The following is a 14359-nucleotide window of genomic DNA, read 5'->3' on the forward strand; positions in this document are numbered from 1 at the left end:
ATTAATCCTAAACTACTTGTCACTCTCTTTCAAGAGATAACAAGTTAGATCTTGATTAGGCTACCTCCCTACTTTCGTGGTAGATAAACCTCTTCAAAACCCTGATTAAGTACAGTTGATTAAGGCAAAGACCCTCAAGAATTACCTTTCGGTATATTCGGGGTGATTAAAGAGGTTCCAAGACCCAAGTTAACCTCTCAGCCAACCTAGATCTCTAAGATAGCAAGCAATGCTTTCACAATCACAAGCTGTGTACTCAAATCAGAAATCAGCTCAAGAAATCTACCATTAAGCATAAAATATCCATACAAAAGTGTCAACCCATCATACAGAAAACATCTTGGGCTAATCCCAAACCTAAGAAAAGTTCTACTCACACACCATCTCAGTTACAAAGAAAAAAGATAGAAAGAATAGTAATTCTGCAGAAAGTAGCACAGCAAGCTCAGAGGACTCCCTATGATGTCCAGAGGGTTTGATCTTCAATTTTCAGCTCTCCCTTCCTTCTTCCACTTTCTCCAGGTCTTCAAAGCTTCTTTTCTGCCTTTCCAGCCGCCAGCCCCTTTTCCTGACCTTCCTCCTCTCCCTAAAGCCCCTTTATGGTCCTTTTTATAGCCAAAAGATAAAAGCTGGGCCCCAGTCACTTTATGGACCACAGGTACTTCTCATGAGACCACGAGATAGGGTCGTGTTTCTTCCCGATCTCGGGTTTCTCGACCCATTCTAGCTTCCTACAATGAAAACAACTAGAAAAAGTAGATTGTACAAGGAGAAAGGAAAATGACCATAAAAACTAGGAAAGATGCATGAATACTAGCTAAATGATGTTTATAATGCAATTTATCTGTGCAACACAATCCTTTCGAATATGCCCAAAGCTAGCGACATCCGTAGCCCTGAGCAGGGTTTTTACGCCTCGGATTTTTGACACGGAATTTTTTTCAAAACTGTCTTTTCCTTGCCTTCTTCCATGTTCCTGATTCCCCTTCACATAGAGTCCTTCAGTCACAGTACCCTCATAAATTTTCTACCAGCGCTGGTTATAGGCTAATAGTGTGGTAGTAATCTCATCTACCTTGATCGTATCTTTCCCTCATGTGAGTGTCGTCACCAGGTACTCATACAAAGGCGGTAAAGAACACAACATTATTATCGCCTTATCTTCATCTTCAATTCTAACCTCGATTCTCCGCAAATCACTGATGGTTTGATTGAAGTAGTTGATGTGTGCCACCAGATCTCCACCCTATTGCATCTTCAACCTGTACAACTTCTACTTCAAATAAAGTTAGAGACTTCAACATATACTAGGCTTCTAATTTCTTCCAAACCTCCACTGGAGATGAGAGATGCATAACGTAATATAACACATCATCTGCCAAACAAAGCTGAATTATTGTCGCCGTTCTCAGCTACAATTCCTCCCAATTAGCATCATCCATGCCTTGAGGTTTAGTCTCCCTCCCACAAAGCTTTCATCATCCCTTGATGCGCCAACAGATAATTGACCCTCTGTTGTTATAAGCCGAAGTTCCCGGTTCCATCGAACTTTCTCACATCAAACTTCGCAACGGGTTCATCATCTTCAACAAATCTCTCTAATACCAGTTGTTGAGAAATAGAACAACGATCTAAAAAGAAAATCAAAAGCAATCACACAAAGACACAAGATTTAACGAGGTTCGGCAGAGTATGCCTATGTGCTCGTGAACGGAGCGATTGTCTATTCTCTTATTAGAAATTAATTAGGGTTATATATTACATGAATATATATATATATATATATATATAAACCTTATCCGATATATTTATCATAAATACCCCTATCAGTACTATGAGGGCTCCACTCCGATCGACCCATTTACCCTTGTATATGAGTCATATACAACACTTTTGAATTTCGCTACTACACCAAAATTGAAGACTGTTGTTTTTTCACATGAGAGGCAAGATGAAAACATGTGAGGCACAATACCAAAAGCACACAAGCTACCCTTCTCAAGGGCGGAACCAAGGAGGGCGAGGGTGGTTGAAGCTCCAGCAAAGCTGCCCTCTTGAAAGAGGGATATTCAATATATAAAAGGTTCTTTTATATTTAGATTGATATGGTAATGTTTTATTTAGATATTTTAAATGTAAATCATGGTGTGTTGGAATGGTTGAGGGGTTCATGTAAGTGTGCAGGATCTAATCATGTTTGTGATTTTTTTTTTAATTTTAAATTTATTTTAAAAAATTACAGAGTTTCAATCAAAGTTTTAAATAAGTTCATGATATGACAAGCCAAATATACTACAGTTTTTACAAATAAATTATAGTTTGGTTGTTTACATTAAGAGCGATCAATTTTATCCTCTTCAAAAATTACAAAACCGAGAGATGTAGCTACCTCCTCTTACTCATATAGAGGGTCCTTTCTTGTGGCTCGCAAGATTCAAGCGGCTAGATACATCCAATGGCATGATTAGGGGAATTAAATTTGTTAAACTTTTGTTGTTAATTAAAAATAAATAAATATTTGAAGTTTATAAAAATTATAATAACTATTTTAGTCTACTTGTTTGGATTGAGGGAATGGCAACTTTAGCATATCAATCCTTTTACTAAGGACTATTAATACTTGTTTGGATTGAAGTAAAAGAGTCTATAGTGTTTTTATGAAGGAATAGAATTCCTTTTGAAGTTTGCATCTCATCCCTCCCAAAATTGGGGAAATCTTATTATTTAATGATGCAATTACAATTTTACCCTCATTTATTCTTCACACAAGTCATATTTAACCCTTTTAGCCAAGCTCTTCTATTACTCTTCTTCTAATATTTAAAGTGAACTGTTGTTGTTTAGTTATGTGTTTCTATCTTACCTTATGAGCTTTGATGCTTATAATGTTTCAGACACTAAATTTAACTTCTGATATGTCCTCTTAATTTAGTTTACATTAGTATTCATTATTGTCTTGTTTATTTTTTTAAAAATCACTTTATTTTCATAATATGATATTAGTATACCTAAAAAAACGTTATGATATCTATTCACCATATCCAAAATAACTTAAAAAGGATAATTAAAATGAATTATTTACTAAAAATGAAAAAGATAACAATAATCAAATTTACCATTGGAATAAATTAAAGAGGACAAGTAAATTAAAATATTTAATTATAAGTGTATAGTCTTAACATGAATTATTATATTTAGATATTTAAATATAAATTAATTAAAAAGATAATAACTTCGAATGATCAAATTGAAATAAATTAAAGAACATAATTTAAATAAATTATTTTACTTAAATATTTAAATAAATAATATAAATATATCAAATTATTTAATTTAAATAAATTTAGTTATAAATAAAAAGTATTTATTATGTATATAATATTATTTATTTACAATAAAGTTATAAAAGTAAATTACTCATATTTCTCTCATTTTTTCCATCCTCCAATCTCATTCCCTCCGGCCAAACATTGTTCTTGTTACTATTCTTATTCCCCTCAATTCCATTCTCCCCATTTCATTCTCCTCAATTCTATTCCCCTCATTCCCATTCTATAAACCAAAGCACATCATTATTGAAATCAAGACTTTTGTTGCAATATCTAGGATACTATTAAAGAGTTTTCATCTTATTATAACTAAGTTGTAAAAATCTGGATTAGATAAAAGATGAGAGAAAATAGAAGACTAAAGTTAGATAGTGGAAAAGATCATAATATGGTCAAAAACTTATTGTTATGATATTTTGAGGTTCAGAAAAAATAAAAAATATAAGTGTGGGCCCCACACGTTTTTTTTTTTTTAATTCATTTATTTTGCATGCATGGCGGTTACGGTAAGAGGAAAAGAAACCTTCCTTTTTATTAAATGTTTTTTTTCTCTTAACTTTTCATACCTTATTAGGTTTTCAAACCCTAGCTGCCACCTCTTTGTTTCTCCCGAAATAGATTTCCGTTTGGACCAAGAAAAAGGGAGAGATCTTGTCTCTTTCTTCTCCTCTTTTGGTGTGTGTGGTGCCGGTGGCGAGGACGGAGATAGGCCTCTTCGTCAAAGGTTGTGTTGTTATCATTGGGAGGTAAGCGTTCTCTTCCTAGATCTAGGGCTTCCTAGATCTAGGGTTAAGTGGTGTAATTTACCTCCTAGATTTTGTTGTAGTATTGTTAATGTTTTATATAGGGATTAAGTGGAGGAATTTTTTTTATTTCCTAGATCTTGTCGTGGCATCGTTTATTGATCTTGATTAGGGTTATATTGTATACCTAGTGGATTGATTATCTCATATTGATACTGGCCTTTGCTCAATGAATTTTTCAACATTGAATTGCAAATTTGTTAATGCCTTCGTTCATGCTTAATTATTCTTGATTTGATAAGAATTATATATATATATATATATATATATATATATATATCATGTTTTATTTTTAATTCATATTATTATTTTTGAATTAATGTGCTGGCTGTGTGTGTGGTGTCCATTTCATATTATTATTATTATTATTATTATTGAATTAATCTGCTGGCTGTGTGTGGCGTCCATTGATTTAGAAAATATATTCATACATATATATTAAGTTATGGATTATGATGTTGTGTTTAGTGTAAAATATGTTGCTTTTTATTAAAATGATGCATAGTTTTTGTAAATGAAAGTTCTACCGAATTTTTGATGTATTGAATCAAAATGTTTTAGGTTCTGCAATCCACTCATATATATATATATATATATATATATATATATATATATATATATATATATATATATATATATATATATTATGATTGATTAATTGTTTTAGGTACTATATTTACTTAAGTTATAAGGAATAGTGAAGGTTCTGTAGATAAGTTGTTAAAATACATGTATATATTGGACTATTGAATGTTTTAAGTATTCTGATAGTTAGGGTAGGAATTTGATCCACTTTATATTCCTGTGTATTTGTAGCATGTTTAGCGTTTTAATACGTTGGAATGTACTCTCAAATATAGGGTGTTCTGTGGAAGCCTAATTTCGTGGTGCTTATAGTTTTGGTGTTAGCTAGTCAGGTAAGTAAACCACCTATAAATATTAATATATGATGTATTTTTGACACTTGTAAAATTGTTTTTATTAAATTATTTCTTCTATTGTTTGGTCACTTGGCTATCTTATTAGTAAATTAACATTGATTTCGGACTTATTTTTTTGTTTTAATTCTCGTGATTATTCTTTTGGAATTTGTTTAAAAAGTTGAAAAAAATTCTCGGATTGTTTGATGATTCCGTATTGAGTAAATTTCTATATATTATGTTTTCAGATGGGTTATTTCTTTTTGAATTCCAAGTTATTTGTATGTATATATGTGTGTATATATATATATATTAACTTTGGCTATTTATTTATTGTTTTTGTTAAGTGTGTTATTGTTGATATAATTGGTTTAATTTTTTTGTAAGAAAAAAAGCAGGGATCACCGGTATTTTTTTGTTTGGACAATGATTTTTGGACCCAACATATTTTTGTTATAGAAATTCATAGTCCCCAATTAACTGTGCAATAACCTTGTCACTGGGGGTTAAACACTGACCGTGTCGACACGTACTTCTGACATAGAAACTATAGTTTCGCACCGTTCCGTCGGTGAAGAATAACGGCTTCTGATATCCTGGCTCGGGTCACCGAGGGTAAACCTATGAGTTCTGAAATCCGACTCGGGTCACCGAGTTTAAATAAATGAGTTATGATATTTTGTTTTGGCATTAGTTGTTGGGGGACATATATGCTTGTTATTTTGGTAAAGTAAATCTGTTATGATTTATTTCCGATTTCTAAATTTCACTTTGTTATTTATTCCGCTTTATTATATTTTGTATGTTTTTAGAAATTATTGAACATTTTTGTGATCCCGATATTTTTAGTGGTTGCTTACTGGGCTCTCAAGCTCATTAAGTTGTTCTCTCTCTCTTTCAGATCAGGAGTAGGGTTGAGTGATGGACAGCTTAGCGGGGTCGTTGAGCAAGTCGCTACCTAGTTTTATTTCAAGTTAATAATCTTCCCTTGTTATGGACTTAGAACTTTTGTTTTATGTTTAATGTTATATGAGACACTTGTTATTTGTTTTTGTCATATTTCGGGCATTATGCCTCTATGTTGTTTTGAAAGTTAATGTCTTTGTTAAAGGTTGTGCTATCTAGTGTGAGACAGGTTTTGAGGCCTTGCGTGCCTACTTGGTCACGACCTTGTAGGTACGCGGCCGTTTGTCAATGCTCCAGGTTCGGGGCGTGACTAAGATAGGAAATATAAATCAAAATAGTGCTCCTAGGATATTTTATAAAAATCATGTGACTGCTTGTAATTTTAAAATGATAGGAGGATTTTGGCTTTCAACCAATAAATAAGAGCCTACAAGTGTCACAACCCAAAAAAATAGAGTAATGCTATATGACACGAAAAAGTTGGTTGAATCCCTTACGCAAATGACATGGATGCATCCATGTCAACCCATTTTATCTTTCCTAGTCACTAATTAAAAAAAATGAGACATGCCCAAATTCTTCTCATCCCATCTTCGTCTTTCCCCTGCCGCCGCCTCATGTACCGTGTCACTGGATCTTGTCACCCACCGCCGCTACCGACGCCGACAAACCCCATAAAAAAACCATGCTTTTATTCCTCTCATCCCTCTTCGTCTTTTCACAACAAAATCATAAACAAATGAGAAGAAAAAAAACATACATGAAAAGAAATACAATTACATACATGAAAAAATTCAGAAATTTGCCAAAATTTCATGGATCTATGATCTTATGCGGGCAACCGGTTTGCTTCTCCAATTGGCAACCATGATTTTTAAAATTTCAACAATTCTTAATCACAAAACCAAACTTTTGACAATAAAATCATTAACCAATGGTAAAAATAACATGTATGAAAAGGGTGGGCAATTACATTAAAAAAATTCAGAAATTTACAAATATTTATGGATCTATGATCTTAAGCGATGACCAGTTTGTTTGTAAGCAACGGGTGATAGGGTTCTTCGGTGTCGGTAGTGGCAGTGGCAACGACGGCCGGCGACGAAGTTCGATGATGCGGGACGTGAGCGAAGACGAAGAGGGATGGGAGGAATTAGGGCATGCGAGATGTTCATCGGCGTCAGTGAGGTGGTAACGGATAGGTTCGGTAGAGCGGCGGCAGGCGACATGGTTCACTCGAGCGGGACGTTAGGCGGCCGTGAAAACGAAGAGGGATGGGAGGAATTAGGGTTTGCTTTGCTTTTTAATTTGTGACTAGGAAAGATAAAAGGGGTTGACATGGATGCCATATGGCATCCATGTCATTCGTGTAAGGGATTCGGCCAACTTCTTTGCATTATATAGCATTACTCATAAAAATATGCATGCCCTTTTTTATTTTTCATGTTGTAGCATTTTATTTTTGGAAAAAAAATTCTTTTTTCATAATATTAATTTTTCATGCAATGATAAGCAAGTGAGAAGGGAAGAATATTAATAGTGTTTTTTTTTAACTCTATATAGGTAAACAAAAACTTGTTTTGCCTTTGCAATGCATATAACTATCATTGCATCTGACTGCTAGAACTCCTAACCAGAAAAGGAAAACAACCACAAGGAAATAACAGGAAATGAGATTAGAATCATTTTAATGGCTTTCGTAAAAACCAATTAGTTAAAACTAGAGATCTATCACACGTACCAACAAGAATACCATGAACCCGTTTTAAAAACCTCCACATCTCCCATAGTTCAGATAGAACACTAATACAATGTCAGGAAATACTTTGACGAGACAAGGTATTTACATCAGGGATATCTTCGAGACATCCTAATACAATCCAACCAGTGCAACAACTCCATGTTGGGATCCCTTTCAAACACAACATCAGCCACAGTTACCTGTATCACACCCATGAAAGACAGTGATCCGTCCTCGAACTCTTACAAGAAGCCCAAGCTGAATCTTCTCAGCATAATCTAATGCCATCCGTGCCTTCAGTTCAAGATCAATGGGGTGAGAGCGCTGTGCAAATGAGTGGTGGTTGAGCCAGAGTATGCAAGGGATGCAACCAGTGCCATCGTCAACTAGAAATTTGAGGAACTTATCCTTGCGCTCTCGGCTAACCACCACACCAAGACTTTCAGCTCGAGCAATGGGCCAATTTTTGTGGGTGAATGTGAGAGGGCCATAAGATTGGACAGTCAGTGAGAGCAGATCCACAGCTAGGAGTTTGACATGGACAGACAGAATTGGGTCCATCAGATTTCAGATTTCTTTAATTTTGCTTCAGGCAATATGTGAGGGATGGCAGTTTTGGTGATTGCAAACAGGCGTAAGCAGAAAAGGAGTTTTCACTGCAGAATAAAATCCAAAAAATGGTAAACAAGCAGATCACACAATCAGTTGTAGAAACATCAATAACATGCCATTGGTACAGATTTCTCTCTCAAGTGGAGAACTATTTGCATACATGCAATCATTGTTTCAGGGAAAAAAAATATGTGTACACATGTGTAGGATTGTTATCGAGCCAAGCTTTAGCACAATTTGCTCAAGCTGATGTATGATGATGATGATCAAGTTGTAGGCTGAAAACAGTTCCTAAATTTATGATACATATGCAAAATTTAGTCTATGATTTTGTTTATAATCAATAATAGTTGGAGAATGTGTGTCAAATCTTTTGTACATATAGCACAATACACTCAGTCACTCAGACCACCATTTCTGATGAACAGCTCAGATCCATTTGAAGTGTTGAAACATCGCAATACTCAGTGAAAAGCTATATATGTTACTTTAAGATAAAAAAAAAAAAAAAAAAAAAACAAACAAACAAACAAACAAAGGAATGGAAACCATAAAATAAAAGCATTAAAAAAATTCAGGTTTTTCTCAAGGGAGGTAAGATACAAATTCATTCTCAACCACACCCTTTTTTCCTTCTTAGTAGACCACTTAAACTGGGAATAGGCTTCTATTTTGGTATTGAATTCTTACCTGGAGCTTGGATTTCCTCCATGATTTACATGTGATATGTATTTCAGATGCAGCAATAGAAATTCTTGATCTCTTCTATGATCTAACATTAAAAGATATATCATAGTGAAGAAAATAAAACCTTCGGCTTGCAAACCAAAACCACCCATGCGCACACTCTATAGTGATATAGCTTTATCCTACAATGTTCAATAAAGTCTCCAACATAAAAGGCTGTTTCCCATGATGCACTCATTTAATCACGTAGTGTAGGTACTTAATTTAAGCTTCATAGAGTAATTTAATCTCGTATAATGGACAAAATAAGAAAAATTCAAACCCCTTCCTCTAAAAATCTACTAGTTTCTCATTATCTTTTCATCTATAATACATTCAAGTAAATTCATATTGTTATATTTTCTGTATTTATTTTTTCTCTAAGTCCCTCTTAACGATCCTATCTACTAATTCTACCAAGAAAGCTACAGAATAATCATATCTGGCTTCAATTTCTTTGCCATATGAAACTTTAATCAACTCATTTTCAATAAAACAACAAACAAAGAAAAAGTCTTACAAACGCTTGTTTACCAACATTTTCTTCTAAATTTGAAGTGAAGAATTCTTTGAGTTAACATTTAATGTATATAATTTTTCTTCCCACTCTTAAACTCAAATTTCAAAAGGATTAAACCAATTATTAGCCTTGATGCCCTTTGTCTACTGGCATTATTTGCAAAGTCTAAGAATTCCATGGATTTTATTTATAAATACAGCATCATTACTGAAGTGGCTTCTATGTTGAAAATATTAAATAGCTAAGCTCAATACACAAATAACTTTTGCCAAGTTCATTATAGTTGTACACTGAATATATTTTTACACAATTACAAAATTCTTTTGATCTAATGCATATTTACAAAAGATAAAATCACAGGATTGCCAACAAAAAGAAGAAAAGCTAACCTTTTGATGATATGAACAGCAGTTCACTCTTGAACACCTGTGAATGAAGTTAGAAAAAAAAATGACTAAGGACACCGCTGATAAAATTAAGATGTTTTACATTGTTCAATGATCTGCCAGCCAGCTTTACAGATGATAAGGACACCGCTGATAAATCTACTAAAGTACAATTAAAACATTTTCCGGAATGTTGTGACCCTTACCTACTTTCACTGGTCCTTTTGCAATGCGAAAGCATAGAAAGAATAACTGCTCCTGAAGTCATGAATTTTTTTTTTCTTACTGTTATGTAGTGACTTTGGTCACACCAAAGCTCTTTCAAAAAATAAACCTAACTTACCCTAAAGCTGATTCCAAGTTCAACCAGTACAAACAAAACTTGAACTTGAATCCCATTAATCATGCCTATGGAGGGTAAAGACAAAACCAAATTTCTCAAGAGGCAAAGGATTTATCGATATGGTTTGAGAAAAAAAAAACAACAAAAGATCTTTGATCAGCTAATTTTTGCTACCATTCCACCATAATCTATTGGCATTTGGTAGTTTACCTTCAAAAATTAAGTTTCTTTAGTTTAATGTGTTTATGCCAAGCTATTTTCAGACTAGGCTGGAGTAGCATGAAAAGATGTGGGTATATTTGTGTTTTTGCTACCATTCCACCATAATATATTGTCTTAAATGTGAGAAATCCATCACAACACTTACAAAACTTACAATACTACACCCAGATTTTTGGTTCCCCACAAGCCATAGAGACAGAAATTACATAACATAGAATCATAGCCATTGAAATCAGCCAAAATGCTTGATTTATAACATTTTTACTCCAGAAGGAACAGAGCTCCAACAATCGCTCCACAGAAATGCATTCACAAAGACAATAAATCAAATAAAAAACTTGATTTTTATAATTCTGAAAAACCAAACAAATAAACAAACAAGAACAACAAAGTAAGCCTAACCTTCTAGTGCCCAACTCAAGGAAGCGTCGAAAGCTCATCCAAATATCCAACTCCTTTTAGCTCCAATAAAATCGATAGATCAATAGCAAGCTGCCCCTTGTTCCTGAACGAAAGCCCCAGCTGCGATCCAAAAGAAAACAATCCATTCACGCATCATCAGCATGGAAAGCAAAACCCAAATGGAGGAAAGGAGGAGGTGCGAGGGAGAAGAAGAGTGGGGCATTTGGGAGAGAAGGCCTAGCTTGCTCAACTTGAATTTCACTAATTTCACTAATTTGATGCAGAACAATGGAGTCTTTGCTCACACTGCAAATCAGCGTTTCAGTAGACAAGATTAAAAACAAAATGAAAATGAGCCATATCTTGCAAAATTTTGGTTGTAGAACAACGTTAAAATGTATTTGCTTCAAAACAGCAAACAGTCCTGGTTTCTGCACGATGCTAAAAGCAACAGTTCCTTTTGGAGAAGATTACAATAAGCATTGAAAGATATGGCGTTCTACCAGATGCCAAAATGCTTTGATTTGACATTGAGAACATTTTAGTTGCAAGATAGTGTTTTCCCCCAATTGCAGAAAATATAACTGACAACGTGCAGCCAACATCTATAAACATCAGTCACCAAACAGATCATGCAGATTGTTATAGTTCTGACGGGGTTTTCATATGGTAAAGGGAAGCCAAGAACAGGAATATGAATACAGATACACAAAGGGTTTATTTAAAAGAAACATATGAGAAGTAGTCCAAACAAAAATACAACAGACAGATCAAAAGATCTGCAGAATGCCATACCCCCTGAATAGTGTTCAAAATGCTTAATAGAAAGAAGTTCGTGCACCCAAAAAAGGAATCCAATCAGAAAGAAAGGCATGAAACTCAAGTTATCTTAGTTCTCACAGGAGTTTGCTCTGATGAAGATGAATGTAGAGGATAAAACCAATGGGCACAGCTCCACTAGCTATCAACCCCAGGATGGTTTGGCCCCTCATAGAATATGGAAGTGCTTACTGCTATAGAATAGATTAGATGGCCAAGATGTGAGGTGAGCATATTGATTGAGAAAGCAGAAAGACCCTGTCAAAATGTTTTCATATTTCAATCACAATAGACATATTTTTGTGTAATCCAACCCCAAAAGGAAGGGCCTGCTTCTTATCCTTATTCTACTTTGCCCAAAGAGAAAAAATATAGCTCCAACTACCAAAGTACTCATTATTGGATAGTAGAAAATAGGGAAGCTAGTTTTACTTCCCAAAAAGTGCCATGTAAGAAACACCGTTACCACAAAAGGAAGCAGACGAACTTTTGTTCTTATTTGAAAGTAGACTAAAATGAATCTACATTCAAAACTTTTATGGTAGACAATGAAAATAGCTAAAAAGCATTCAACTCATGTATGATCCTCTGGCTCCGATCGAAATGACTTGAAACACATGAAATGAAAGATTAAAAACTTGAACAGACGTAATCAAGGAGATCTACTAGATAATCATAAAACATGGGAAGGGTTTTTGATGGAAAACTTGTATACTTGATGAGCAAGTGCTTTTGTCACCCTTGCAAATCTGATGAATCTACATTCCACAAATTCAGATGACAGATGTTCTTTTTATCTAACAGACCAGGGTGTACCAAAATTAGCATGCTTTAATTAATTGTAATTAAGAAAACAACAAAGGAAACAACCAAACCAAAATAACAGATGCAAAATGTACAAATTTGGCAAGCATCTAAAAACACTGCCCCATTTCTTAATCAAGTTATATGGTTTACAATGTTCTCCTGATCGACTTCATTTCATCAAGAACACCTGTACCATTGAAGAACTCTCAACCCAATCTGTCATTATGGCAAGCATATCACTCTATATCACCCACAGGACTCAATTGTGGATGGAAAGACTAGCTGCTACGTGTAAACAAATGACTTCCCTCCCGTCAAAGACGTAGCTTTAGTCTGCCATGATGAGAAGAGCAATCACAAGAAGTACATTGTTCCCTAACAAGTCTTAATCCTCCAACTAAAACACATTCATGAGCTACAACAACCAACATTTACTGGGATAGCTTCAATTTTCCTTTCTTCCCAAAAGCACCGTCATCATGATGCAAAAACCTCAAGATGTCACATTTAAGAAAAAATCATCCACTTGGTCAACTTTTCTCACGCATAAAACCATAAAACACTCAAATCTCTTCAAAATCTACGAAAACTCACACCCCTCAACTAAATACCCGAAAATTCTAGTACCCACAACACAAATTCTCAACTCAGCAACGAAAAACAAAAGAATGCAGAGCATTGATAATCAATGACAAAGGGCATCACCGTATTCGAAGAGGCAGCGCGGTGGCGCTCGAAAGGAGGCGCGGCGGCCGGAGCGGACGTCATCCGATCCTAACCACGACACTAGGCATCAGATCGACCGCAAGGCAGTTCCCGATCGAGTCAACAAGCAGCGATCTGAAGAGGAAGAACAAGAAGAAGGGTTATTTTATATAAATATTTATAAAAAAAATACATTTACATAATGCTATGTTTGGATTGAGGGCCGACGCGAGAAAGTAAAGTAAAGCGAGGATTTTGAAGGGTCAGAGTCGACCTTTCCCTCGTTTGGATTGGTATTTTTAATTTAACAAAGGGAAAGGAAGGGTTAACTCTGACCCTCCAAACCCTCCCTTTTCAAGGCCCCCGATTTGGGGTGCCGGGGGAGGGAGAACCTCGTAAAGATTTTAAAATTTTTTAAAAGACCTTATTACTCTTAATTTTTTTAAAATTAATTACATAACACCACTTTATAAGTTTTTTCTTTCAATATTTTCAATCTAATTTTATTTTAATCAAGTATTCACATGACACCAATCACAATCTTTGTTTTTATGTATTTATTTTTTGATTGCCAAAAACACCTTCTAAATTTGCAATATGTACAAATTGTCCCTCTAAATTTGATTATCCATAAAAAACCCCTCCTTTTGAATGCAATGAATTTGAAACCCCTAAAGCATTCAATGGAGTTAGTTTTGAATTTTTTGGACGAAATTATCCCTTACATGGGAAGTTGTGGCCAGTGAGGCCTGGTTTGACCATAAAGCCCTTTGTTGTAATAATTTTTCCTCTTTAAGAGGAAGTAGTTTTTCTCTGGTTAATCCCCAAAGAACACCATTATCGATATCGCTTTTTTTCTCTCTTCATCTCTTCGACTTTTCTTTTTCAAAAAGTTGTCGTTCTCGGACATCTTCTATAAGATTGGACCATTGCCTCGAAGGAAAACTCGACTCAACTCTTGACGATTTCATTAGTTTGCGCTCAAGGTATTGAGAAGAGTGGGCAGCAGTTGAAGATGTTGTATTGTTTACCTTTTTGTTTTGATATTCGTGGGTTTATTTACGATTTAATTTGTAAAGTATTCTTTGCGAGATCTACCATTATGTCGCACTCGTGGT

At 34.7% G+C, this 14359-nt stretch overlaps 1 protein-coding gene across 1 annotated transcript; it reads right to left on the reverse strand.

The window, feature by feature from the left end:
* Nucleotides 1-7640: 7640 nt before the first annotated feature.
* LOC120265435 (CST complex subunit STN1) lies at nucleotides 7641-13393 on the reverse strand. The gene is given in 6 exon segments (XM_039273338.1): nucleotides 7641-7920; nucleotides 7922-8355; nucleotides 9947-9983; nucleotides 10911-11030; nucleotides 11162-11216; nucleotides 13242-13393. Coding segments are annotated over 2 exon segments (453 nt in total). The 5' UTR covers nucleotides 8261-8355; nucleotides 9947-9983; nucleotides 10911-11030; nucleotides 11162-11216; nucleotides 13242-13393; the 3' UTR covers nucleotides 7641-7806.
* Nucleotides 13394-14359: the final 966 nt, after the last annotated feature.

Source organism: Dioscorea cayenensis, chromosome 7, assembly GCF_009730915.1.
Source record: "Dioscorea cayenensis subsp. rotundata cultivar TDr96_F1 chromosome 7, TDr96_F1_v2_PseudoChromosome.rev07_lg8_w22 25.fasta, whole genome shotgun sequence".
Classification (NCBI taxonomy): Eukaryota; Viridiplantae; Streptophyta; class Magnoliopsida; order Dioscoreales; family Dioscoreaceae; genus Dioscorea; species Dioscorea cayenensis.